Source organism: Protomyctophum parallelum, assembly GCF_964188405.1.
Source record: "Protomyctophum parallelum genome assembly, chromosome: 10".
NCBI lineage: Eukaryota > Metazoa > Chordata > Actinopteri > Myctophiformes > Myctophidae > Protomyctophum > Protomyctophum parallelum.
The window spans coordinates 14752761-14778102 of record NC_139704.1 but is presented as its reverse complement, the minus strand read 5'-3'; the positions used below and the strand labels follow the sequence as shown (position 1 = coordinate 14778102).

General features: G+C 42.5%; 1 protein-coding gene across 2 annotated transcripts in view; it reads left to right on the top strand.

The window, feature by feature from the left end:
* Nucleotides 1–23715, top strand: part of pdzd8 (PDZ domain containing 8) — a 45185-nt gene extending 21470 nt beyond the window's left edge. The window contains exons 4-5 of one of the 2 annotated variants that reach the window (XM_083774443.1): nucleotides 18965–19127; nucleotides 19275–23715. In XM_083774443.1, the coding sequence (XP_083630569.1) occupies nucleotides 18965–19127; nucleotides 19275–21619 (2508 nt within the window). In that variant the 3' untranslated portion in view covers nucleotides 21620–23715. Of the gene's footprint in view, nucleotides 1–18964; nucleotides 19128–19247 lie in introns of both variants that reach the window. The other variant, XM_083774442.1, reaches the window with a different exon arrangement.
* Nucleotides 23716–25342: the final 1627 nt, after the last annotated feature.

Here is a 25342-nt window from a genome sequence, read left to right as displayed (position 1 = left end):
AGCAAAACATCTGTGTCACTTTAGAATCAGATACGATTACAGACTCTGAATATTTGTTATTGACAGGTATGTTTGTTTCTCTGTGAGGTTGGTTCATTACACTGGATATCAATATTTACTTTTCCCAAAATATAAAGAATAACCATAAATAATCTGTGTGTGTGTGTGTGTGTGTGTGTGTGTGTGTGTGTGTGTATATATATATATATATATATATATATATATATATATATATATATATATATATAGCTATTCTTTTTAGTTGATATATTTATTTTTGTGTGCCCTTACTACCGGTACCTCATTTACCCATATTTTCCAACCATAATGTCATTTCTGAACTGGCTCTTATTACTAGGTAGGTATGGACCACATAAACAGTATGGTTCTGAGGTTGTTTTGGTTCTGCATGTTAGTGGTGGTTAGGTGATGAAAGCCTATGAGTCCTAGCCTGGCTAATAAGCCAAACTAATATCACTGGCTTATTAGCCAGGCTATATGAGTCCAGCTTGATGCGATGATGATTCCAAAGTCTTGTCCTTGGCGGCCCACTGTTGGACGATTAAGATCTACACTTGACCCTAGAATGTATGTAGAAATGTGCTCATACTGATGAGATTGTATATGTTTAATTATAGAACCATTAGTTTGATAGTTTTTTTTATCATAAAACTTTTTTTTTAAGCAAAATAGACAATCTACAAGCCCACAACGCTTTGCAATATGGCATGTTGAGAGCTTTTAGATCTGCTCCTCTTAGCTGGGGGTGAACTCGTAAGAAATCACCATAATTTGGCTCTTGGTGACTAGTTTTTGAATTTTGGCGTGGTGTTAGGTATGGGTATAAGGTTTTCAAAACGCGTTGGTTGCGCCCCCTAGTGGGCTGTTTGCACAGACTCAAATATTAGATGCATATAGCTATGGTTGTAAACCAAAATAATTGATCAAATTTATTTTCCAATGGATTCTGTTACTATTGGGTGTGCTAAATAACATACTAAAAGTTTAGGAAAAATTAACAACCAGAAAGGCATCGTATTCAAGATGGCGTCCACGGTGGGTAAAATGAGCTAAAATGTCTATAAACTGGGATTTAATATGTAAAAAACCATAACAATTATGCAATTGGTAACTACTTTTTGAATTTTGGCATGGTGTTAGGTATGGGCATAAGGTTTTCAAAAAGCTGTGCAAACACGTTGGGTGCGCCCCCTAGTGGGTTGTTTGCACAGCTTTTTGAAAACCTTATGCCCATACCTAAAATTCTAAAACTAGCCACCAAAAGCCAAATCTTTACAAGTGCGCCCCCAGCTATCTTCAAAGCCATGTGAGACGACGTTGGTCTGTCCTCCACCCTTCTCTGCCAGACTCACACACCGACACTGGCCCTGGCTAAAAGCTAGGTTGCTAACTTCATGTAGCCACATATTAAACCACACTAGTCTAAAATAAATGATCTTGAGAAATGTACAGCTACAGTACGCGTAGCTGAGAGAGCGCTACTTCTCAGAGAGAGTGATATACGTCTCGGAGCGTAACCGAGAGAGTGCTGTTTCTCCATCCAACGGTGTGAAGCAATTTGTGTCAATCTGTTCTGTAATGTGATATATACAAATAGAATTGATTGTAGTGCAGTAAGTGCTCTGTGCAATACATTTCGAGGGGTGTTGAGCATGTAACCATCAGGCTTCACAACCAAAAACAACTCTCACATGAGAACTTTAAGACCTGCACTCTCTGTTGAATTACTACTGATTCCAGAATGGACTCTGGTGCCCCTGTAAATACAAGAATGGCCCTACTATTTAGCATACATTTTAGGCCCGGACCAGGCCTGAAAATGTCGTGTCGGGTCGAGTTCGGGCAAAATGTTGCGTTTCATTCTCACTACTGTTGCTACTATGACACTAACATTTCCCTCTGGGGATCAGTGAAGAGTTTTATCAGTCTTATCTTATCCATACATTATTCAGATCAAATTTGATCGCTACACCTGACCTCCCTACTACAAATGGGTATTTTAATGTGGATAGGACATAATAAAAAATAATTATTTTAGTGTCAGTGTTTGGTGGTGATGCTTATAAAGCTGTGTTCACATGCTTTGGTAGTGTAAAGCAAACCTTCTGAGTCAAATGCCAGATCTATTGATGCTTTGACACAAATTATGACCTCTTCATGTTCATTTCAATGTTCTCTCGTGACATTTGGAATAGCAAAGAAAACCACCAGGCCACTCAAGCAAACCTTTTCTAATTGCAATATATTGCAATATATTACAAATGTTAACATCATCATGTCACATCAATGCTCTTTGCATGTGACTAATGACTATCTGAGAGGAAAATGTCAAACCTAATTACTCTGTAGCGCTTATGAATGACATTTGTGGAAGCCTAAGTTTATTTGAATTTCATTGAGAAATGTAATTGCTCTGTGTAATATATTTTCAATGGATGATCAGTCTGAAGTAGTTTGTTCTTCCAGCAGGTGGCACTGATACATTAGCTCTCTGGTCCATGTGGTTACTTTCTGTGCTGATGATGTGACAGATATGCTATTTTGAATCACAGGTCACTCTCACTGTTTTCATGTGATTCACAGCAAATCATCTTTTGGGCATTGTATATTTCATGGAGCAGAGACCATGACTGGTCACAGTGGTCAGACATGCTTTTATCAATACGGAAAACCAGATCATATTTAGTGAAGACAGGATCTTTATGCCGACATGCTGTCAGGTATTTATTGGCTAATATACTAGTGTAGTGACTGTTTAAACTATAGAGCAGATGTCAACTTGTTGAAGCGCAACACTACAGCTGTCCACCTGGTGTGGTGTCATGGCCATAATTGGGCATTTTATTTATTTTGTTCCATTCTATTCTTGAAATAATTTCAAGTGTTTGTTTGGAACATAGAAGCAGAATTCGGGCCAGGGCTCAACTGATTGAAGATTGCCGTGACTGTTTCCACTTAACCAATATGGCCACCAGAGTGGCCCCTCTTGAAGGCAGCCAAATTCAAAGCCATTGAAGTGCCTTCTTGTTAATATGCACCTGGAAACGCAGATATACAATGGCATTTGGGTCTAATTTATCAGACTTCTCCAGTCTTTGTGTTCCCAGCAGGACTCTGTTGCATGGATTAAAGGCTATACCATCTGGAAAAGGTCACTCTCCCTTTTGCTCTCCCATCTCCTACCGCATCCCCCACCAGTCCCAGATGAGCGTGGTTGCCGGAGATGAGACGCCCTCGCCTCCTCTCTCAAACACGCTGCGTCACACACGATGTATGTTAATGTTTCTTCCTGGCTGCTACTCTTGAACGTTCTCTCGTTTGAACTAGTGTGACCTGCTGTCTTTCTGGTGCAGACCGTAGGCTGCAAACCCTGCTGTCTGGAGTAGCACGGCACGGCAGCTTTGCTCCTGAATGGACTGCTTGAACATGCCTGCCTGTCAGGGCTTGGCTTCAGAGCTACATCTTGCAGCTGCGTGCTCCTGTTTGGTTCCAAGGTCCGCACAAAGTAGACCCACAATACTGGTGCTGAATCGAACGGAGGGAGAGCCAGGGACTGCATTTTAATTGAACTCCCTCCTTCATTCTATTTGCTTAGTGTGGCCATGTTGGAGATGTCACCGTAGTTGGCCAGTGATAATACGCGTTTATCTTGTCTACGTGGTAACGCCCCGCCTGCCTCTGATTGGCCTACCGACACTGCCGGCCTTACCAGAGTTTCCTCCGAGGTGGAAGATGCTCGATAGTCTGCCGTGAGGTTACTCCGTGGTGGGAAATAAATAATACAAGCACGATATAATACAAGAGAATGACAGCTTGGCACACGCAATCAGTAACCTTTTTTGTAGAAGAGGCAAACAAATGTTATGCCGTTGGCCTGTTTATTTATATACATGTGTAAACTTGAAACATTATTGTAAAAAGGTCTCTTTTCCCTTGATCTTTATCTTTTTTACTATAACAGACAGTATTAGTTTACTATAATTAGATTAATACCTTGATCTTCATCTTTTTTTGTATAATAGTAGTTTACTATAATTAGATTAATACACAATAATCAACACTAACACTTGATTCAATCAAAGCAAACGGCCCAAACAATATTAGTTTGCCTCTTCTACAAATATTCAAGTTTAAGTTACTGTTGTGTGTTGCCATTCTCTTGTATTATTTCCCACCACAGAGTACCCTTGCATCTCGGAGGACAGGCAAGACGTGCAGTGTCTGTAGGCCAATCAGAGGCAGGCGGGGCGTTACCATGTCTATACTCGGACGTAGAATAGATATACGCTGATAATACTGTACGTGCCACCTGTGTCTGAACAGGTTATTTGACTCTGTGGGAATTTGAGTCTTTCTGCAAGTTAAAGCTTATTGGTCAGTCATAGCTTTATGTGGACACTGAATGGCCTCCGCTGTTGACCCCACCCACCACTAGTCATGTGGGTTTAAAGTGCCGTGTCGTCTGGCCCTTCTCACCTGTTCTGTTTAAATGATGATTGTTGTTACTGAACAACAGCGTCAGGGTCTAAATAATCCAAATTGAAAAGATGGAATCACTCCTTGTTTGTCCGAATAGGAATTGAGGCTAAGAAATTTTAGCTTTTCTGTTGCATATTTGTATCATGAATAGAGGGCATGCGCGTGACATCATTATCATACCCAGAAATGATGCCTACTGAGTGGCAATAAACTACTTTCTGGCCTTGACAGCCCATATACATCCAAACAGAATCGGATTGCATTAAACGACGTTAAACTCTCTTTGACACTCACTTTCCCACCTACTTTATACATTCCCATACCCTCTATACTAATATTTCTTTTTAAGAAAACAACAGGGCTGATCTGTACTGTATCTTTTGTGTCCTGTTGGCTTTCACTGTGGGTGTTTTGTATCAAGGCCACAGCATGCTGCCGACTAATGGCGTGGGGCGGATTTCCCTTCCTTGTATTGATCGTTTGGGAAGAGGGATCTCCTTTATCCAGACTGCCTCCCATTAGCTCATATTTGACCCTACAACTTATGCGTACAAGCATCAAAAATAAAAAGAGAGAAAACCGGTGAGATACGATAATTCAGCTATTACCCAATTCAGTGTAAGGCTGTGGTTTTAGTAATGATACGTGGTGTGCTGTGGGGTGCGGTTAGGGTTGGCTCTGTCAGCCGTGTTTACACATCTGCCCTGCTGATTCGTTCATCTGCCCTGCCGATTCCATCATCTGCCCTGAGTGCTGCTGATGTCTTCTGACAGCCTGACAGTGTGTGTGTGTGTGTGTGTGTGTGTGTGTGTGTGTGTGTGTGTGTGTGTGTGTGTGTGTGTGTGTGTGGACGCGCTCACCGACAACAGCAGCACAATTCCATATTTTGTAACAAGATTGGATGTAGCCTCCAGTCCGAGTTTCCTTTCCTCATTTGTACTTTGTGTGAATAACCTATTGACCAGAGGATGTTGTCTCTTTGTTGCCGTGTGCGTGGTCTCTCATGGCCCTGGGCCCCAAAGTCTCCAGTTTCCCAGACACAGGCAGACGGAAATCCTCCTTTCTAAAGAACTGCTTAACCTTGGTGGTTAGGAGTTCAATTTAACGGATTCTTTCTGTCCTTTTAAAACCCACCTCTCCATCTCTCAACAATAGAGATTGGAGAGTGAGTCGTTATATTGTAGATAAACTTATACTGTGTGTCTGTGTTGGGCCGTGCACCCTAAATACTCCTACTAGAGCCTCCGCTGGTCATCAAATTATTGTCTTAGGAATGTGACAAAAACTAAAAGATCTCCATAAATTCAAGGCTTCATGGGGTGCGTAATTGATAGAAAATAAGTCATTTTTAGGGTGAACTACTCCTTTAAGTGTTCAGTGGACATGATTCTGTCTCGGATGGGATTCTGAGACTCAAGGCTGAGTTTAGTCACCACTTGCTCTCACCAGCAGGTTCCCTCTGCTATGCCTCATCCACAGTCCAGCGTGAGGAGATAGCATCCTATTATAGACCAGAAAGACCTCATGTAGCCCAGTCTCATTTGGAGTAACTGAAAAGCATCTCTGAAGGCATGATGAATTTGAAAGATTCATCTAATAATAATCATGCATCTTTGCACATGCATGAAATTCATCCTTCATCCATTTACCCATCCTAACCATTAGACTTGTAATTACAATTGGGTACCTATATAGGTGCAGTGGTGGGTGGCTATTTTTAGCAGCACCTGGGGGTCAGTTAGGGGTTAAGTGTCTTGCTGGGGGACACTTCGACACATAGACCGGGCGAGCCAAAGGTTGAACCGGTGACCTTCCGATTCCCAGGTGGCCTCTCTGTCCACTCGACTTCATACAGTACAACATAGGTGTTTGGGTGACTTGGGTCTATGTGTTTATTGGTTGTATAAAAGCCATTATGTCATGCAGAAGATGCCTTACTAATCGGTATATTTCTATTTCCCTGTCTTTGTCTACACATACACGCACTTAAACACAGCATCTTCAATTTGGCCCTTGGCATTTTCACTGGCTGCTGGTTTGGAGAGGCAGAACGGTCACTTCCTGTGTCAATCAGAGTGATCAGTGAATGCCTCAGACTTGCCTACGTGCATCTGAACGTCCGCCCTGGCTTCTCCTTGAAAGGCGTTCCGCTAATGAAGAGAATGCTCCTCTTTCCCATCTCACATCCTTCGCACTTGCCCGAGCAGCCAAACAAGTTTTGCGTTTTTTTTGCTTCTTGTAAGACATTTATTCTGTTATTACCATTTGATGTATTGTGTTTGCAACTTTAACACGACCAGGGTGAAGAAGCTATAGCATATGCTCTGAACATACTTTTAACCTGAAGAATCACAATCTAAAACCAGCTTTTATTTCTCAACCTAATGTGGTTACACAGCGTGTTATCCAAAAGGAAGGCTCATTGTCTGTTTTCCCAGCAAACTAATTGACTAGTATAGTGTCACAATCGCCAGCCATTTCCTCCTAGCAGAGCCAAATAAATGGCCCTCTCTAATTCTGTTTTGCCACACCTGGCCGTGAGGCAGAAAGGAGATCAAAAGACATGAGCGCTGAATCTCACAAGGCATTTGTTTCTAATCACTATGTGTCGATCGATTGAGCTCAGAGGGAACAAAATTGACGCGCCAACGTGTGCATGACGGACCACGCGACAGCCATATTACAGGCTTCCTGCCATTTACATTTGGAATGCCTTTTTCTGATGCCGCAGGCGTCGTCTCTCATCAGAGCACAAATTACCTCCTGAGAATTGTAACTAGCATCTCAAAATAATGCCAATATTGATAAGAAATTAGGCAAAACCCAGAGCATGGAAGCCATTTAGTGCCCGCCCCATGCTCTTGAGTGCTCTGTGTGTTCCCATCAGGACATACACACCACGGGTGTATAATGTGCTGTCATACTGGATGTCAGTCAAGGTTGACAGCTTGTCTGGTTTACGTCCTATTTCTGGTTAATATGCTTATTAATATCACAATTAGTCCTCTGCTATGTTCTGAACAGTAGCCTAAGCCACACACATAACCACTCAATGTACTATTGTACTCCCATGTATTCCTGACCCCTTTGCAATCTCAGAAATAATATTTAATTACAATTGCCACATAGTAAAATCTTCAGTGGTCATTTAACTGTGATCGTGAAAAACAACCCATTTTCTTTAGTTTTTAATAACACATTGTTTTGTTTTCTGCAAGGATCCGTCAGCCCCTATTAGATAGACTATCTGGTTTTTCTCTTCCATCTAAGTGATATTCAACGTGATATTCACTTATACCAACATTGAGTATATTTGTGGTTTCTGTTTCTTCTTAAGTAAAATTACTCGATGTACTGCACCAGTCTAACCACAGAATGGGAGTCAAATGAAATAAAACCTTTTTTATGTATTTCCCTCCTCCCTGACTGAGGGTTTCTGTGAGCTGGTTTCTTTGCAAAGCAGAAATGATTGAGTTCTAAGGGCCAAGTTCAGACAAGATATTAATTCAAAGCACTCGAGCCAGAGAAAGTACAGCCATTTTTGCCTCCAACACAAGTCCCAATCTGTACATATACTGCATAAATGTTAAAGGGTTAATCTGTCAGCTGCCTGTGCAGGGTTTACTATAAGCTGAAAGGCACTCGACGGACCCTGACTGCGCTATCAAGTGAGAAGTTCACTGAAGAAGGAGATAGCCATGCTAGCAGTATTTGCATGATGGACAAGCTCCCTCATTTGTGCTCAAAGGAGCCAAAACATTGAAAATGCCAATGTGATAAGGAGGAAATGTGCTATTCCTTCCTTTTCATTGTACGCAAAATTCGTACCTATTTTATACAGTATGTTTGTATATGAGAGTGTCACATAAAAGTAGCACAAATATCTGACCCACAAGCTCACAACGCAAGAGTGTAGATATTTTATTTTAATTAGGGACCTGAAGGCTGACTTTATAGATATTTAACCAATGAAGAGCTTATATGACAACATTTTGGACATACAAGATTTCTCCACGAGAGTGATGATGATATATTTGTGTTTCCCTCGTGCTGGTTTTCGTCTTTATTATTTTAAGCTCAAGATATGACGTGAGCTTTGTGAGAGATGACTTTTGTTTCATCAAAACAATGCAAATGTAACACAAAGGGGACTGAGTGGATGATGGGAGGGTGAGCGTCATGCTATAGCTGTATACAAGTGCAAATTATGGCAAAGCACCCTTTTTGTTTGCCACTGTCTCCATAACAACTCTTTGTTTTTAATGCTTTTGAAACCTGCCTCCTATGATATAAAGACAACTTGAAAATTCAAATCGTAGTAGATGACGGATGTGAGCATGAAAACGGAACTTCACAGGGAGCTTTGCCCAAGAAATGGCCAACAATACAATTAAATGGAAGACTTTGTTAATTAGTTACTTCCAGTTGCTCTTCCGCTTTGCTACAAGGCACTGTTATTAAACAGGAATAGATTGTACCATTGTTCAAATATTGAGTCATTTACTGGTCTAGTGATGTGAGCCGTTCAAATGTGTATAAAATGGTACTGAATTATCACAAATGGGGATATGATATGGTATTGCTGTACAACATGTCTGGCCTCAAAACCTTGATTTACACATTTGGAACTTGGAAGCTGTACCCATGTGATACCTTTGTGGCCACTGGCCATCCACGCCCCCTGCAATGATGCCACTAATTGGACGTGGCAGCGAATTGCTGTCTACTTGCCTCGCAGGGACTTGTACCCTATAACCATACACAAATCGATCTGACATGTGGTATTAGATTAGATTACTGGGCAGCGCAGTGACAAGGAAAAGGATTTGCTCGTCCCAACTGGCATCCACCATTGTACGTGCAACCCCCTAGACCTGCCGGAAAGGAGAGCACAGTTCAGCCAAGCAACAGTAGTAACTGTTCTACTCGGGTCAACAGCAGAGCAGGGCAGGCTCCCATACCACCCCTCAGCAAACAAACCACATCTTAAAGACTAGCTTCTTCAGCTAGTGCTGTAGCTGTATTTTTATTTGAGATATATATTGTTTAGTTGTATCTTACATTTTTGAGTTTTGCACATATTTTTTACATGTAAGTTGTTAAGATATGTTACGTTTATTTTCTTCCCACTGTACTCTCATTCATTACATTTCATTACATATGTTATGTCATGTTTATACTGGTATATTTGACATAGACATCATATTGGATGAACCAGATGCAAGTGTATATACAGTAGCACGAGTGCTCATTTCCAACATCTGTCCGCAGGAGTATTTTCTAAATAGAGCAACACTAGTCTAAAACGCAAACAAGTACAAACAAAATCAAAACATCTAAATCAAACCCAATATGTTAACTTGGTAACCAAAAATAGACTTCTAATCATTCCAATAATCAGTCAAACTATTCATATGAGCACACAGCACAGTTGATTTGATTTGAGTCCTCTGTTAAACACATTACCGTCTGTCTCTAGTTTTAGATCCGTAGGCAAAAAGGTTTTGCCCTCTTTACTGAGAAACTGTCCAAATTAGTTCTTGCACATACAATCACCATTTGTTGAAGCTGGTGTAGTTGCTCAGAGCTCTGACGTCTAACAACCAGTCCAGAAAACAGAGCGGAAACGTTTTGATATTATAAAAAAACTTTTATAATATACACAACAATTTCAATGGTGAAAAGGTTGTGTAATCCTGGTCTCTAAACTGCCTCCCCTGGCCAGCCAGGGCACCAGATGGAGGGGAAAGGAACTGGTTGGAATAACATGTTCTTCCACTCCCCCCTGTCAGGTGAAAATAAGTGGCTTGGACTCCTCATGCATTGAGGGGAACATGAGGTTAGGCCATTGCTCTCCCCAGGTTGGCAAAGGGCCCAGGATTACATTGACATTGGGTGAAAAAAGGGTTACAAAAATGTAAGGATAAAAATGTAAAAAACAAAACAAATACCACATGACTGATCCATTTTGTATAGCCTGTATATTCATGTTATTGGTTTTAAGACATACTCGGTGCACTTTCTGTGTCTAATTTTAAATCTAATTGAAATGAAAGTGTTTGTCCTAAAGGTGACTTCTGAGTTAAATAAATAGTAGAAACAAATAGATGTTTTAATTTTTTTAATTGATTTTTAATTTGTGTGGCTGGGATGGCTTAATAAAACTAAAAGCCTTATTCTGTGTGTGTATCCCAACTCTTCCACTGTTTTCTTATTTGGGTGCTATGTTTAAAATGACAGGGAAACAACAAAAAGCATCTGCTTGAAGCAGTACTTGGCTGCAATTTGAACATATTAACCTTTCATTTGCTAGCTTTGTTTGCAGCGCAGATAAAAGGACTACTGGGTTTGCTGAAATTGATGGTGAATTGCTATATTTATATCTGGGCAATTCACGGTTGCTACGTTTGATGTTTGTTTTTCGTTTCGGAGAGAAGGAATCAAGAGCTGCTTGTTCTCTCGGTCAATCTTAACGAGGTTACTCTGCTCGCCACTGTTCAGCCTCAAGAAATTTCCACCGTAAAAGACTAAAACGGTGTCATTCAGAGGGGGAAAGTTGCCAAACAGTTACTTTCCTCACCAAAGTGTAGAGGGCGGGAGAGATTGTTTTTTAAATTATTATTTAAAAAAAGAATCATTTTATTTGAGATTTTGGATTTCAGGCACACTTCTGAGCAGCAGACGGTACATCTCCAACATTCACATGCACCTTTAAGACACAACATCCAGTCGAAAGGGTTAAAGGTGTGAGATCATCATTCTAAGCACGTTATAATGTCTCTGACATCACTTGACATATTGCACACATGAAGCGCATGTACTCTAGGCTATTCTTCCCACCAAAGATTATGCAAACCACACTCCCATCGCTGTGATTTTGACATCACTTGACAACACGGCAGGCGTGGCAACATATCGAGGCCACACAACATGTCACACAAGCATCAAAAGTAGCAGATCCACAAGCTCGAAATGTGGCGCAAAGCAACACCGTTTTGAGCTTGTAGATCTGCTATTTGAATCATGAAAAGTAACAGTTTTGGACATGCTCATGGATTCAAGTCAAATCAGTTGTCATGATGACTGATTTCAGTAATTTGGATTCGATACCCAGAATGTCTTCTATGGAAGCATGTTGCGTGGTTTCACAAATCAGATAATAGGACTTGGTCATACACTTTTCTTCAGTCGTGAGATTTATTTTTGCTTTAATCCATGCATACTGTATGAGGTTTCCACCCGACAGATGCCATACAGGTAGTACTTTCTTAACAGTGCTGTTTGCATTAGGCTAGCTAGCATTAGTGGCATGGGCTACTGTAGGTACACAGCTACATAATGTAAATCAATTGGCTTCAAGCAGTCACACATCACTTGCACCTAGCCTTTGGGAGGAAAGTGAAGCCAATGCAAATGATTGGCCCATGGTTTCATGGTTTGTATACGCACGCATGAAACAGACAGGAATAAGCTTTAATACATTGGAGATCTGTTGGAGAGCTGTGTGTGTGTGTGTGTGGGGGGGGGGGGGGGATTGCATGTGAGTGTGGCAGGGGGGGGAGCGATATTTGCACTACAGAAGAATGGCTTTGTGTGTCTTCATATGAGACAGAGAATGAGACAGAGCTGTGTAGGCAGGATGCGGAGGCAAAGGCTAGCCCTCACAAGTGTACACACACAACCACTGTCTTCACCCCCACACCGGGTTCCACTAGTATCCCTCGTCACCTGTACACCGGCCACACACACATACTGTACATACAAACATTCACTGGTGACCAGCCTGCTTGTCTTTCAACCCTTGATGTAATTCGGGATGTTTGTACAATCATTTCTCTGATAACTGGTTTCTTACTATAGTGTTTTGTTGTCAGAAAACCTGTTCTCAGAGTTTAATGTTTTTTATTTAGATGTCTTTGTGCATTTCATTCTTAGGCAATATTATATTTACATTCAATTTAATTTTACTTTGGACAGTTTCTCAGCATCTCCAAAGAAAGACAAGCGGTGAGGACAGAGGGAGAGAGAGAAATGTGGAGAAAAAGAGATGCATTCATTAGGTGTTGCGAGGATGAGGGGGTACCTGCAAAAAAAATCTTCCCCCCCAAGGGGTACCTGGGCCAAAAATGTTTGGGAACCCCTCCGTTAACTGATAGCTCTGTCTGTATGCCAGTGCTATGACGCACCTGCAGACGCACACGAGAGCACAACAGTCCAGACGAATAACATGCTCAAACAACAAATGTAAGACCTCATGCTGTCATGGTAACATAATTAAATGTCAATAGTTGGTGTTCTGTACACTTCTCCCACAATCTCCCACAATATTAAAAGACCACAATGTGTGCTGTGTATTGCATAATATTAGAATTTTTGTGTTCTAATTCAGGGTGGAAAATCAATCACTCCATTGATACTGTACGTGAGTGGCAGGTCAAAGCTAAACATAATCATCAAGCAACAAAAAGGGATATTTCACAAAAAACTAATTGAGGTGCATAGTACGTGCATAGTAGTTAAGCCACATACCGTAGCCGCTGGTGTTTGGCACCGGCCACCCCCCCAAACCCCCCCACCCCCGCCGCCTTGTGTCCCCACCCTGGCCAGGAGGTTGAAAATGAATGAATATTATATTGATGCAAAATAAATGTCATGTTATTCATATCATGTAATGAAGGACATCCTCTAGAGTCTAGAACATAAGCGCTCACGCGCGCATCCGGTCAGGACAGGCACAGTGACAACGGGATGATAGCTTGCGGTCACAGTGCGCACTTGTTATTACCTTATCAGAGTTGAGTGAGAGGTGTGCACTTCTACGGTACTACTACAGCGACTGGACTGGTCTGACCCACTGTCTAGTTTCCTACTCCTTATTCCTGTGTGCATCTTTGACCAACCAACCACATTGGTCATCGAGCTGGCCAGTAAACTCCACCTTGCCTTGGTGAATGTGATCTGTTCGACAAACCAGGACAAATGCCACCATTGAAATAGATTTAGATTAGATTAGATTCAATTTATTGTCACTGCACATAGTATACAAATACTTTGACAATGAAATGAAGAGTGGCGTCTAGCCAGAAGTGCAATACAGTAATGCAGTAAATAAGAGAATAAATGCAGAAAAAAATTACAGTATGTACAGTAATGTATACAGAATAATAAATAGTAATGAGTATGATGGTAGAACCAAGCATAATCTGGATAAGTATATGAGAAAAACTGTACAATGCAAGTAATGCATGTATAGCATATATACAGTATGCACACCCACCCCACACATACCCACACTCTCTAGTCTAAGCTAACCACCAGCCACCTTCATCAGATAAATAATAATGGGACTGGGGTAGGGGAATAGGCTATGCCTACAGTCTTTTTATAGTTATCGTAAATGCACTGTCCATGGATCGTGACGTGTATTTGGCCCGCTGGGCGTAAAAAGAATATTGATCAGCTATGTGAAGATAATATATTTCAACCTATGTGCAGAATGACGCATGGCCCCTTTTTACACATTCACAAAGGCCATCATTTTGAAAGTCATGCATTTGGCAGCTGTAAATAATGATGTTTAAACTATTCCTCCTATTTAGTTAATAAATAATAATAATAATATTGTCATAAAAAGTTAATAACTTGCGTTAGAAGTTATCCATTATAGAATAATACTTAAGCATGCTCTACTATAATAATTATCGAATGCCTTTTTGTTCACTTGCTATTTTGTGTGCACTGCATTCACACCTACATGTATCCATCCATCCATCCATCTTCAACCGCTTATCCGTAGTCGGGTCACGGGGGCAACAGCTCCACCAGAGTGCTCCAGATTTCCCTCTCCAGAGCAACATTAGTGACTTTCTCCTGGGGGATTCCGAGACGTTCCAAGGCCAGTGAGTCGATGCGTTTCCTCCAACTGCGTCTTGGTCTGCCCCGGGGTCTCCTCCCAGTGGGATGTGCGTCGAGGACCTCCCTAGGAAGAAGCCCGAGAGACATCCTAACCAGATACCCGAACCACCTAAGCTGGCTCCTTTCCAGGTGAAGGAGCAGTGGTTCTACTCCGAGTCTATCTCGTGTGACTGAACTTCTCACTATCTCTAAGGGAGATGCCAGCCACCCGTCGAAGAAAACTCATTTCGGCCACTTGTATCCTCAACCTTATTCTTTCGTCATGACCCACACTTCATGACCATACGTAGGTGAGAGTAGGATAGAAGATTGCTCTGTAAACGGAGAGCTTTGCCTTCTGGCTCAACTCTGTTTACGTCACAACAGTGCGGTACAGCGACTGCAACCTGTAGCGACCTACATGTATATTGAACCTTATTTTGGTGTACTTTGAAGCGAACCGACGATTAGAATTTGTTTGTTTGATCCGCTGGAGAATTCGAATGAGCCTTCACACCTTCCCAAACGAGGCACACCTTCCGACAATACGCTCCAGGATTTGTTTTAATCGCAGTAAAACATCCTGGTGTGAATGTGCCCTTAGTTTGACTCGGTTCCACAGATATTGTATCCGATCTACAGGCATTGTGAGCTTGTAGATCAGCTTTTTTCACTGTTGCCTCATTATTTGACAATTTGACCAATGTTTCACCATTTCTTTTTATAGTTTGGTATAGTTTGTTGATTAGGTCTGATGCAGTTCTTTCTTTCTCTCTTTAAATACATTCATTTAAACGTCCTTCAATTTTCACTACTTCACTGTTATCTTGGAAACCCCCAAAAATCAAGTGGGGACCTCCCTGGGTCCCCGGTCCCGACTAACAGGTTGAGAACCACTGGCTTACACCACTGTCAACAGACAGCATCCGTTTACCTGCTTGCCTTCATCATTGGCCAGACTCTGGCCCACGCTGCCCCCTGTGGCTTACCCTTCGTCTTGGCCATAATTGCTCTTTAGTAGGCATTCAGCCTTGCAAATCATTCCTAATTGCTGCTCAGTGGTGCTGTTTTTATGTGCGACAGGATTCATCTTTTCCACCACTCTGTGTCTTGCCTTTTTTGTTGTTTGAATATTGTGGAATCTTGTGGACATACCATAATGCCTAATGTGTTGTGTACTAGATTGGTGGGCATTGATAACCTAGGTGGACAAAAGGATTTTATTCATACTGTGGGTCATTAATATACAGTACCTACCCTTTTGTACAATCTTACCTTTCTTTTGAGATATTTGGTGTTTACATCGTCATAGATCAAAATATTCTGTCATTGTTTTTCCCCCATCCTTGTTCTTCGATGTTCAGATTGGAAAGTGTACCTCTGCTGTAGGCTCACCTTGTTTGTAAATGACCAGTGCATCCTTGATAGTACAGGGTGGATTGAAGTGGACCTCACCGCTTTCAAACGCAGCCGTTCTCAGATAAAAGGACCCAGATTTAGATCACACACCGCTCTCTCCTCCAACACAAAGAGGATGTTTACCCCTTTGTAATGGAAGTGCCCCCCCCACCCTTAATTTTATTCCTGTATGCTTAGCCTCATATTGAACTAGACTAGGGTGAATGAACATATTATTCCTACAACCAGCAATGTCTGTGTTCACCTATGTATGTATGTATGTATGTATGTATTAATGAGCACGAGTATGACTGAGTACCAGTAGGGGCGCTGTTTGCCAGAAACAGAGAGAGAGAGAGAGAGAGATAGTATTAGTGCTGCACTGTTGCCTGCTAATGAGAGAGAGAGGAGAGGAGAGGAGGGGGGTGGGGGGGAGAGAGGGGAGTTGCACAACTCGGTTCACACAGGTGTGATTTTGTTGTCATTTTAGATCTTTGCGCTGTAAAAATGGCATTAGTTCTTAGTTGCATTTGTTTGTTTTTAGACAGATCGCCTACTCTTAAGTCTTAAGTCTTTAACCCATTCTAAAAATGACGTCTAAATCATAGCAAATGTTGCTATGTCAGTGGTGCTCAAATGTCAGTGGTGCTCAAGGCAAGGACCCCCCAAAATATGTGTTTGGCCACTTCCATGGACCCCCGGAAGCAAAGATTGGAGTTTATATATACACACACACACACACACACACACACACACACACACACCATCTCAATTAGAATATTGTATAACAGTTAATTATTTGTGTTTTATCATATAATTATTGCAAATGATAATATTAGAAGGTAGAAGGAAGGCGAAATCAGAGTGTAGAGATTGAAGAGTCTTCATAATCGCCATAATCATCAAGATTAAAACAAAACACTTTTAAATACTTCACTTTATGCACAATGAATTGAGAATAAATATGAAAGTTTCACTTTTTGAATTATATTACGGTAGAAAATGAACTTTTACACAATATTCATTGAGATGGAGCTGTATATATATGCAAAGATTTGCACACATTGTCAAGTTTTTTCATAAATAGTATAAAATAGTGCATCGTAGCTCAATCTAAAATGGCACGGATGCTTTCCCGGTTTTAATGGGTTAAAACAACAACGTACATAAAGACAGAGTATCTATCTACAATGTAATTGGCAGTGTGTGACGCTACTGATTGTTGTAACCTGAACACAGTACTTGAGCCTCCACCGCCTGCTCACCACCACCTGTTGCCTCTTCAATGTTGTTATGGTCTTCTGGAAGATGGTAGATCAGGTTAGCCTGGAGCCACACGCCAGTGTTAAATGAATAAGTCAACTCACAGATGAAAGGGCAGGGGGCCCTGAGCTAGAGAAAGGTAATGTTCTTTAACCTCATGAAGCTAGTTTTATCCAGCGCTCTACGGAGAGCATGTATAGTTATTCATAAACAGATGTATATTTCATATATTGCAGATTCTTTAAAGCACCACTTGACCACTTTTCAACCTATCTTCATATAATAGGTCCTCACTAATAATCATGAAAGAATGATTCTACTCGGTCTGTGTCTCCCCTGAAAAGTTGCAATGTGAAAATGGAAGCCATCGTTCTCACGATAATGAAAACCTAATTTATTTTGTAAAAAGTGCCCACAGCCCACCTATGAGACAGACTGAGTAGAAAAAAATTGTGCCATTTTATCATTAGTGAGGTGAAGTGATCCTTTAAGTTAGTGGCATCAGCATTCAGTACACAAGCATGTTGTAGAAGATGCATTTGTTTTGCGTTCACGTATGAAGCATTTTCGATTATTATTGTACAATGGAGGAAGCCGGATTCTTTAATTTCCCTCCAACTTCAAACCCGCTAGGTTTTTTATCAAAATGTATCAAGGCTATCCCTCAGCTTCAAAGTGATTCGGCCCCTCCCCTACTTGGCATCTTGTATAGATCATCTGGTTATTCATGGCCACCCTTAACTCGATCACTGCCTTCGCCCAGAACTATAACAAATGACAGCAGGGGAAATTACAGTCGTTCGTCTCAGTCTCCCACACATCGTTTCAATCTCTTTTGTTTCTCCGAGTCTGGGACACCTATCTTGCTCTTCTCAATGCCGCCCTCTCTTTCCCCCTGCCTTCACCTCTCTAACATCTTTGTGTATTGTGCTAGTTTTAACAGCTTTCAACCTGGCATCCTTATTTTGGGCATGTCATTATTGTGAAAACTTTCAAACATTTTCAAATGTTTTCAAAAGTTAAACTTTTGAATAGCGAAAATAGCTGATCTCCATCTCCAAGTTCACCCAACATGTTGCGATGTGACACTTTTTCTTTTGCTAATGTACGGTATTCTAAAAAGTGATTTAGCAATAGGGGTGCTGCAGCCAGAGCCTATGGCTATGCGGGGGTCCTTAGCATGGGAAAGTTTGTGAACCCCTGGTCTAAAATGTCATCAAGGCCCGAACATTTTTTGACTTCTCTTTCAAAAACTTGACTGACTACAGAAGGCATTTGTTGTACACAACACGCACGTGCCATGAGACAAAGTATAACATGTGGTTGAATGCTTAAAAGATTGTGATGTAAAATCACCAGGTGCACCGTGGGATATGTGTGCTCTGTGACAGCTGGTAACCTCCAGGGTTGGAAATTTGTAATTGCAGACGTCCATTTTTTCCCATAGAATGAAACCTAATTTATACTTTGTCACTGTCACTAAAACATCTGTTATTTCAGGTGAGTTACAAGGTTGTGTGGCAAAATATAAATTTGGCTTTAGCTCCATTGCATTGGTCTTGGCAACCTTCTGAGTTTCTCGGTTTTCACTTTGCTGTGAAGCTCTGTGAACTTGAAGAGAATTTTGCCATTTCTCGTAAAAAAAAGAAGATATATTTTCTGTTAGTGTGTAGATCGGTCTTTTTTTCTATTTGACGTATAATAATAAAGTATATAGACTGTTAGGGTTTAAGTGGTCATCAATTGTAGTATTCGTCATGCTGCAGCTGATGCTGTAGTTTGGCTTCAGCAATGCACAATAAATTATTGAGTTATGTCTGACAGCTGACGGACGATGTGAATTTGATGGGTTTTTGTTTTTGTTTTCTGTGTGTGTACGTGCATGTGTGCATGTTTCTCTGTCTTCCAGACTGAAGTAATTAAGGGGCCATGTGGGAGTGTGGGGATGACGTTCAGACATGTCCCTGCCAGTGAGGGCGACGCAGTTCACGTCAGCATTGAGACGGTCACCCCTAACTCCTCTGCTGCCCTGGCAGACCTGCAGAGAGGTGATCGCCTCATCGCCATTGGAGGTGAGAGATGCAGTGTTAATTTCGTAGACTAAAACTACGACGATTATTTTTCTTTCACTGACTAAAACTAAACTATGATGACTATGACTAAATGTACCAACAACCTCCTATTCTTGGCAGGTGTTAAAGTCACATCCTCTGTTCAAGTGCCCAAACTACTGAAGCAGGCTGGAGACAGGGTGGTGGTGCTGTTTGAGAGACCAGTTCGTCACCAGACCCCTCCAGCTGGAAGCCTAGTGGCGACCCTACCGGAGGGACTGGGACAGGTGGAGGAACCCAGCTCCATTCCTCCCCCAGGAGGCTATGAGGAAGACCCTGCCCCTATCACCACCCTGTCAGACATATCCGACGGCAAAGAGATGGACTCCGAGTTTGAAGAGTTGATTGTGGACTCCAAGCCCAGTCACGCTAGTGGCCCAAACCCCAGTGGCTTTTCAGCTACCGACATCAGAGATGATTTACTACTGTCAGTAATCCAAAGCCCCAAAAGGACTGTGGCCAACCTGGCCTCCAAGCCCCTTGGCGCCATATCGCCCATCCTTAATCGTAAACTCAACCTGGTGGGTCTCCAGACGCCTCTCAAGCCCCAGTCCAAAGACTCACCAAAGCCCTCGCCATACAAGGGCGCTGGTGATCTGTCAGATGCTCCACAGCGCCCCACTGTCCCTCCCCCACCCCCTCCCACTCGCCCCCCATTGCCCATCAGACCTCAGATTAAGTTGATGTCAACCTCCCCTGATGGCAGCCTTCTGGAAGGCACCGACCCTGCCGCCACTGCTAATGTCACTTTTTCAAACACTGCGACAAATGCATCAGAGAAGTCCCCGGAAAAATCTCCAGTCGGTGGAGCCAGCGGGGACCGGGCCAACCCTGAAAAGACACCCGTCAGACAGCCTGAGCCAAAGGCAATGATCAAGCCGGCAGAATCATGTGAAGAGCTTTCAAATCCCTCTGCTGTGCCCAGCAGTGGGAAGCATGACCTGGCAAGGGACAGATCTTTAGACAGCTCCTGCAGCACACGGGACAGTCTGGATGGCCACTCGCTCTGGGAATCCTCTGAAACCAAGTTCCGCAACCGGACATCACGCTGGACCAATTCCTATGTGGTGCTTGAGGTGGAAAGCAACCATAAGTACCTTAACGTGGCCTTGTGGTGCAAAGACCCCTTTAAGCTGGGCAGTCTGCTGTGCCTCGGGCACGCCAGTCTCCAACTTGATCACGTGGCCCTAGAGTGCATGGCCACATCCTCAGCAGAGTACCAGAGCACCTTTAGGCTGGGGGCTCCGGAGCCCAGAGCCAGTGTGAGCCGCACCGCCCTGCGCAGCCTCAGCACCCACAAAGGCTTCAATGAGAAGCTGTGCTACGGCGATGTCACCTTGAATTTCCATTACCTGGCTGAGGGTGAGCCAGAGCGTCCTGCAGGTCCAACGGAAATGGAACGAGAGGGGAGTCTTCATGACGAGGATCTGAGGGACAGGGACAAGGAGAGGGAGCACGTCTCTTCTGCGGCACGCGACGACTTGGCGTACAGTTCCATGCAGCTGGTGGAGGTGCGCCACAATTTCCAGGACACCCAGTTCCAGAACCCCACATGGTGCGAGTACTGCAAGAAGAAAGTGTGGACCAAGGCGGCCTCTCAGTGCATGGTCTGCGCCTACGTCTGCCACAAGAAGTGCCAGGACAAGTGCCTTGTGGACAACCCCTTCTGCGTGGCGCCCACTGATCGCCGCAGCGCAGACCCAGAGGCTAAGTCCACCATCAACCGGGCCACCACCGGCCTGACGCGCCACATCATCAACACCAGCTCCCGCTTGCTCAACCTGCGGCAGGTGCAAAAATCCCGGCTGGTTGAACAGGTGGCCGACACGGCGCCCGGAACGGTGGAGCCCTCGCCCAAACACACCCCCAACACTTCGGACAATGAGAGCAGCGATACCGAGACGTATGCCAGCGGCGCCAGCCCGTCCAAACAGCCTGCCGCCGGCAAACTAGCACGCAAGGAAGGCGGTTTGGACGACAGCGTGTTCATTGCCGTGAAGGAGATCGGCCGCGACCTTTACCGAGGGCTGCCAACAGACGAGCGCTCGCAGAAGCTGGAGCTGATGCTGGACAAGCTGCAGCAGGAGATCGACCAGGAACTGGAGCACAACAACTCCCTCATCGGGGAGGAGAGAGAGGCCGGCGATGCGCGTCGCAAGGCTCTGATCACAGCCGCCCTGGCCAAGTCCGGGGAGCGTCTCCAGGCCCTCACGCTGCTCATGATCCACTACCGGGCCGGCATCGAGGACCTGGAGTCGGTGGAGAGTACCTCTCCCGTGGAGCAGCAGGGTTGTAAGAGCAAAGGGGAGTCTTTGGAGGAGGAGGAGGAGGAGGACGATGAGGCCCTCATGGGGACAGAGGTGTACAACAGTGACACGTGCAGCCCTGTGGAGGTGCCGCTCCTGGACGACATCACAGAGGAGCAGATCTGTGTGGAAGCACTGCTGAATTAGGATTAGAGAAGGAAGGAGGAGTTTAGGTCTGGGCTTGGGGCTCACAGCAAAGTCAGTTCCATGGTCTGGGGGGTTTTAGTGCTCAATTTTGAATATCAGTCAAATGGGATTCAGTGTTTGGCATTAGTTGTTAATTTAGCTGTATACTAGGTGACTTGATTGCATCTTTTCATAAAGAAAAATAAGATGATGCAGAAAATATCTCCCCCCCCCCCCCCCCCACCATGTATTATGCAACAGGAAGAAACAGAATTTCATAGCCTTATCTGTTTGAAAGGGATGTAACATTTGGAGACGGTAATCTGCCTCCTATAGCATTGTGTCAAACCATCAGAGCAATAGTAAGTGCTATGATAATAAAAACAGAAACTTTTAATATTTAAATATTTTCCTTATATTAACAAAATCTTTCTTTGCAAAGTTCCATGAATACCAGGTTCTTTTTCCTACTGTTGCGTTTGTACTGATGTTCAATTATCAGTAAAGAGGCTGTAGTGTAGACAGAAGTTCAATGGCACATATTTAATGAATACAAGGGAACATGTATGTATTCATGATATGAATATGAGTGTTACAAAACAACAGTTAATTTGTAAAGAGAACGCACATTTTTCATTCAATATGCATATATTCCTGTAGCCCAACAATGCAAATGCAAAATGTGTGTAAATGGTCTTTGAGGAAGGAATCATATCACCGTGATATTTTGTTTGTTTGCTGTGAGTAACAAGCCCACTGCAAGTTGACAGCATCCATGACATCATGATCTGAATCTAGTGTAATGCCTAATTTATACTACACTGTAAGTGTCTTACCTCTTGCTGACAAGAACAGTTCTGATCTTTCCTTGTTGGCAAGCAATGCACTTGTGTGATGTTGTATAAATTGAGCTTAAATAACACAGAGAAAATGTATTCAGATGTCCATAACATTGGGTCATTTTGTCAAGTCATACATATCTTTTGCTTTGAGTACTTTTTAACGTGATGCATCTCATTTTAAATCAGTCACAACTCTTTACAAAGCTTTTTTAGATTTTCAGCAAACTGCAAGGCAAACTTATGATGGAATAGCAATGGAATGGGTGACAATTTTTTGGAAAAGAAATCTTAATAAATTGCCTATCACTTTTGATTTAGTTCATTTGTATGTGTTAGGCCAAAACATTTTGACTATGTATTGTATAACCAGCCTGAGGTGATGTAGTTTATCTGTTAAAATATTTTTCAGGCTTGGCTTGTTTTGTCTTTTTGTTTTTCTTTGTTTTGTTCTTGCCAAATTATGTTTTGTTTGTACCACACTTCACTCAAACCTCTTTAAAACCCTTAAGATGCTAAGATGTTATCTCTTCATGTTATTTTAAGCATGAGTCGCTGTGTAAATGTATGAATTGAGTTGGGGCGTAAGGTTGAATGATTTCTATTATCCATTTCTGAAGAAATGTAATTTTAGCATATTAACAGAAAAACAGTGCTCCATATCTTTAAATCTGATTTACTCATTTTTGTGTGGCGTGCAAGAAGGATTAACCATAGTGCTTCTAGCAGCTAGGATGTGATTGTGTGACATTTGCTCTCAAGGGTTGCTCTCATGTTTGAATGTATGTGCTTTGTTTTATATATATATATACAGTATATACGCATACAGTAGGTCAACACCTCACCACATGTCTACAGAAATGTAAGCATTAATGTAGCCTGTTACAATGATGCTATCATAATCAGCCACAGCTTCAAAACTCTTCCCGTCGACCCCTCTTTTACCACTGCAGTTTGCCACTGGAATACATGCCGCGAAAAGGGATGTCTATATTAGCTTATGTGCTTTAATGTAGCTACGGTAACTCCAATCAGCTGAGTCATGGCCCAGGAACTAGCCTATGAAATCTGCTAGATGGATTAGGGGCCTCAGAGGTGACAACAGCGAAGGCACATTTTGTGTTCCCTTCTGTGCAATAGATGTGACGCACTTGTAGATATTGGCTTTACTGGCTGCTAAATTTGTCAATCTCTTCAGTGGTTGTATAATTAAGATTTTTTTTTTTTTTGTTGGTGCAATATCTTTTGTAGGAAATGAATCTGATAATCTAAAATGGATCACTCTGTAATTGTTCCTCCTGTTTCTTTTTTGTTTTTTCTGCCGTGTCGAGTCTGCTCTCAGCTAAAGCTGAAGTTCTTGGAGGCTATTGTTATTGTCATAAGAGGAGTGAGTTTACTAATACCAGTTGGTTTGTCTTTTTTTTGTTTTATTATAATATTTTTTTAATCTTTAAATGCTTCTTTTACTGCTGCTTCTGTTACTACAGTATGTGCTCTTCCTCCAAATTCATAATCACATGCTTCTGTCCTGTGTCTTTCTCCAGCCATGTTTTATACTGCACTAACAGTGACTGGACACCATGGCCATCAGCAGGCCAAGCTGCTGTTTGATTATTTTGTGTTGGTGTGAGGGATATTGTATACTGTTCTAACGATGGCTCATGTGATGAAATGATAATTGTACATAGCCTAAATAAACAAGCTCACTTCAAGGTCCCAATTTGCTGTTTTGTTTCCCCCATACCTTTCTCTATCATAATGTGGGTTAAAATAACCACACCACAGCAGAGTGTAAGGCCCAAACCACACCAATGCAACTAGTCTCAACTCCTTGCAACAAAACACATTTAAAAGCATGTCACACAGAATGCAACTCCTTGCAACTGCCATTGAGCATGATGGTTGCATGGCAAATCATTGGTGTGGTTTGGCTAAGGGTTCGAATCCACAGTGCATCCAGCTTGGACGAGTGTCTGTACAAACACACAGCTGTGTTCAGGGGAGGAAAGTTGGATGAGGAGGGTCAACGATGTCCATGCATTTACTCCTATGGGCTGGGGTGGCAGCGGTTAACGGGGAATAGTGAACGGGAGGGGTAGGATAGAGGACGTTGTGTCCTCCCAGTGGGGGCTCCTCACTGGCAGCCAGTAGGGTACAATAGCAGGAATTATTTGGCATAAGGACTAAATGAGGTAAAATAATGGGCTACTCTTTAAAAGCACAACAACCGTATTCTCGATCCCAGATCGAAAATAAATTCATTTTGTCAATCTTATGCTTTTCAACGGATATGTTGGGACTGTATTTTCTTTTTTTCTTCCTTTTTGTACAGTACAATGAGTACACCTGTTTCTGTTACGCTACAGGATGCCCCTTTGACATACTGTTCTGGAAAGATTTCCTTCTGGTAAGTGGTAACGTTGATGTAGGAAAGACCTCTCTCTAACATTCTGGTGGAGTGCATTGTGTGAGCATCTGTGAAGTAATTGGAGCCCAGTGGTAAGATGGACATAGTGATTATAGCATACTCTGCTCCTACATGTGGCATTTCGTGACACATTTAGCCGGATTTATACTTGGTTGCGCACTGGTGTCGCGCAACCAAGTTACCCCAAATCAGGCATTTCCCTGTCAAAGGCCCTTCCTTTCCTTACGTGAGCTATTTTATTACTACCTACCACACTGAAAATGAAAGATGGAGTGCCATGATTTTTGTATTTTTTCCAGTTTTTCATGTGTTTGAAGTGACAGTACTTCATTAGACCCTTGGCGTCATCGTTATGTGCCCTTTTATTTAGGGTTTCTTGCTGGGGGCTGAAACCTTGACAGTCAAACGTGCCAATGAAAGAAAACAGTGATAGTGACATCACAATATCTTCCCCTCCCCTAACCCCTCCCCCTTTAT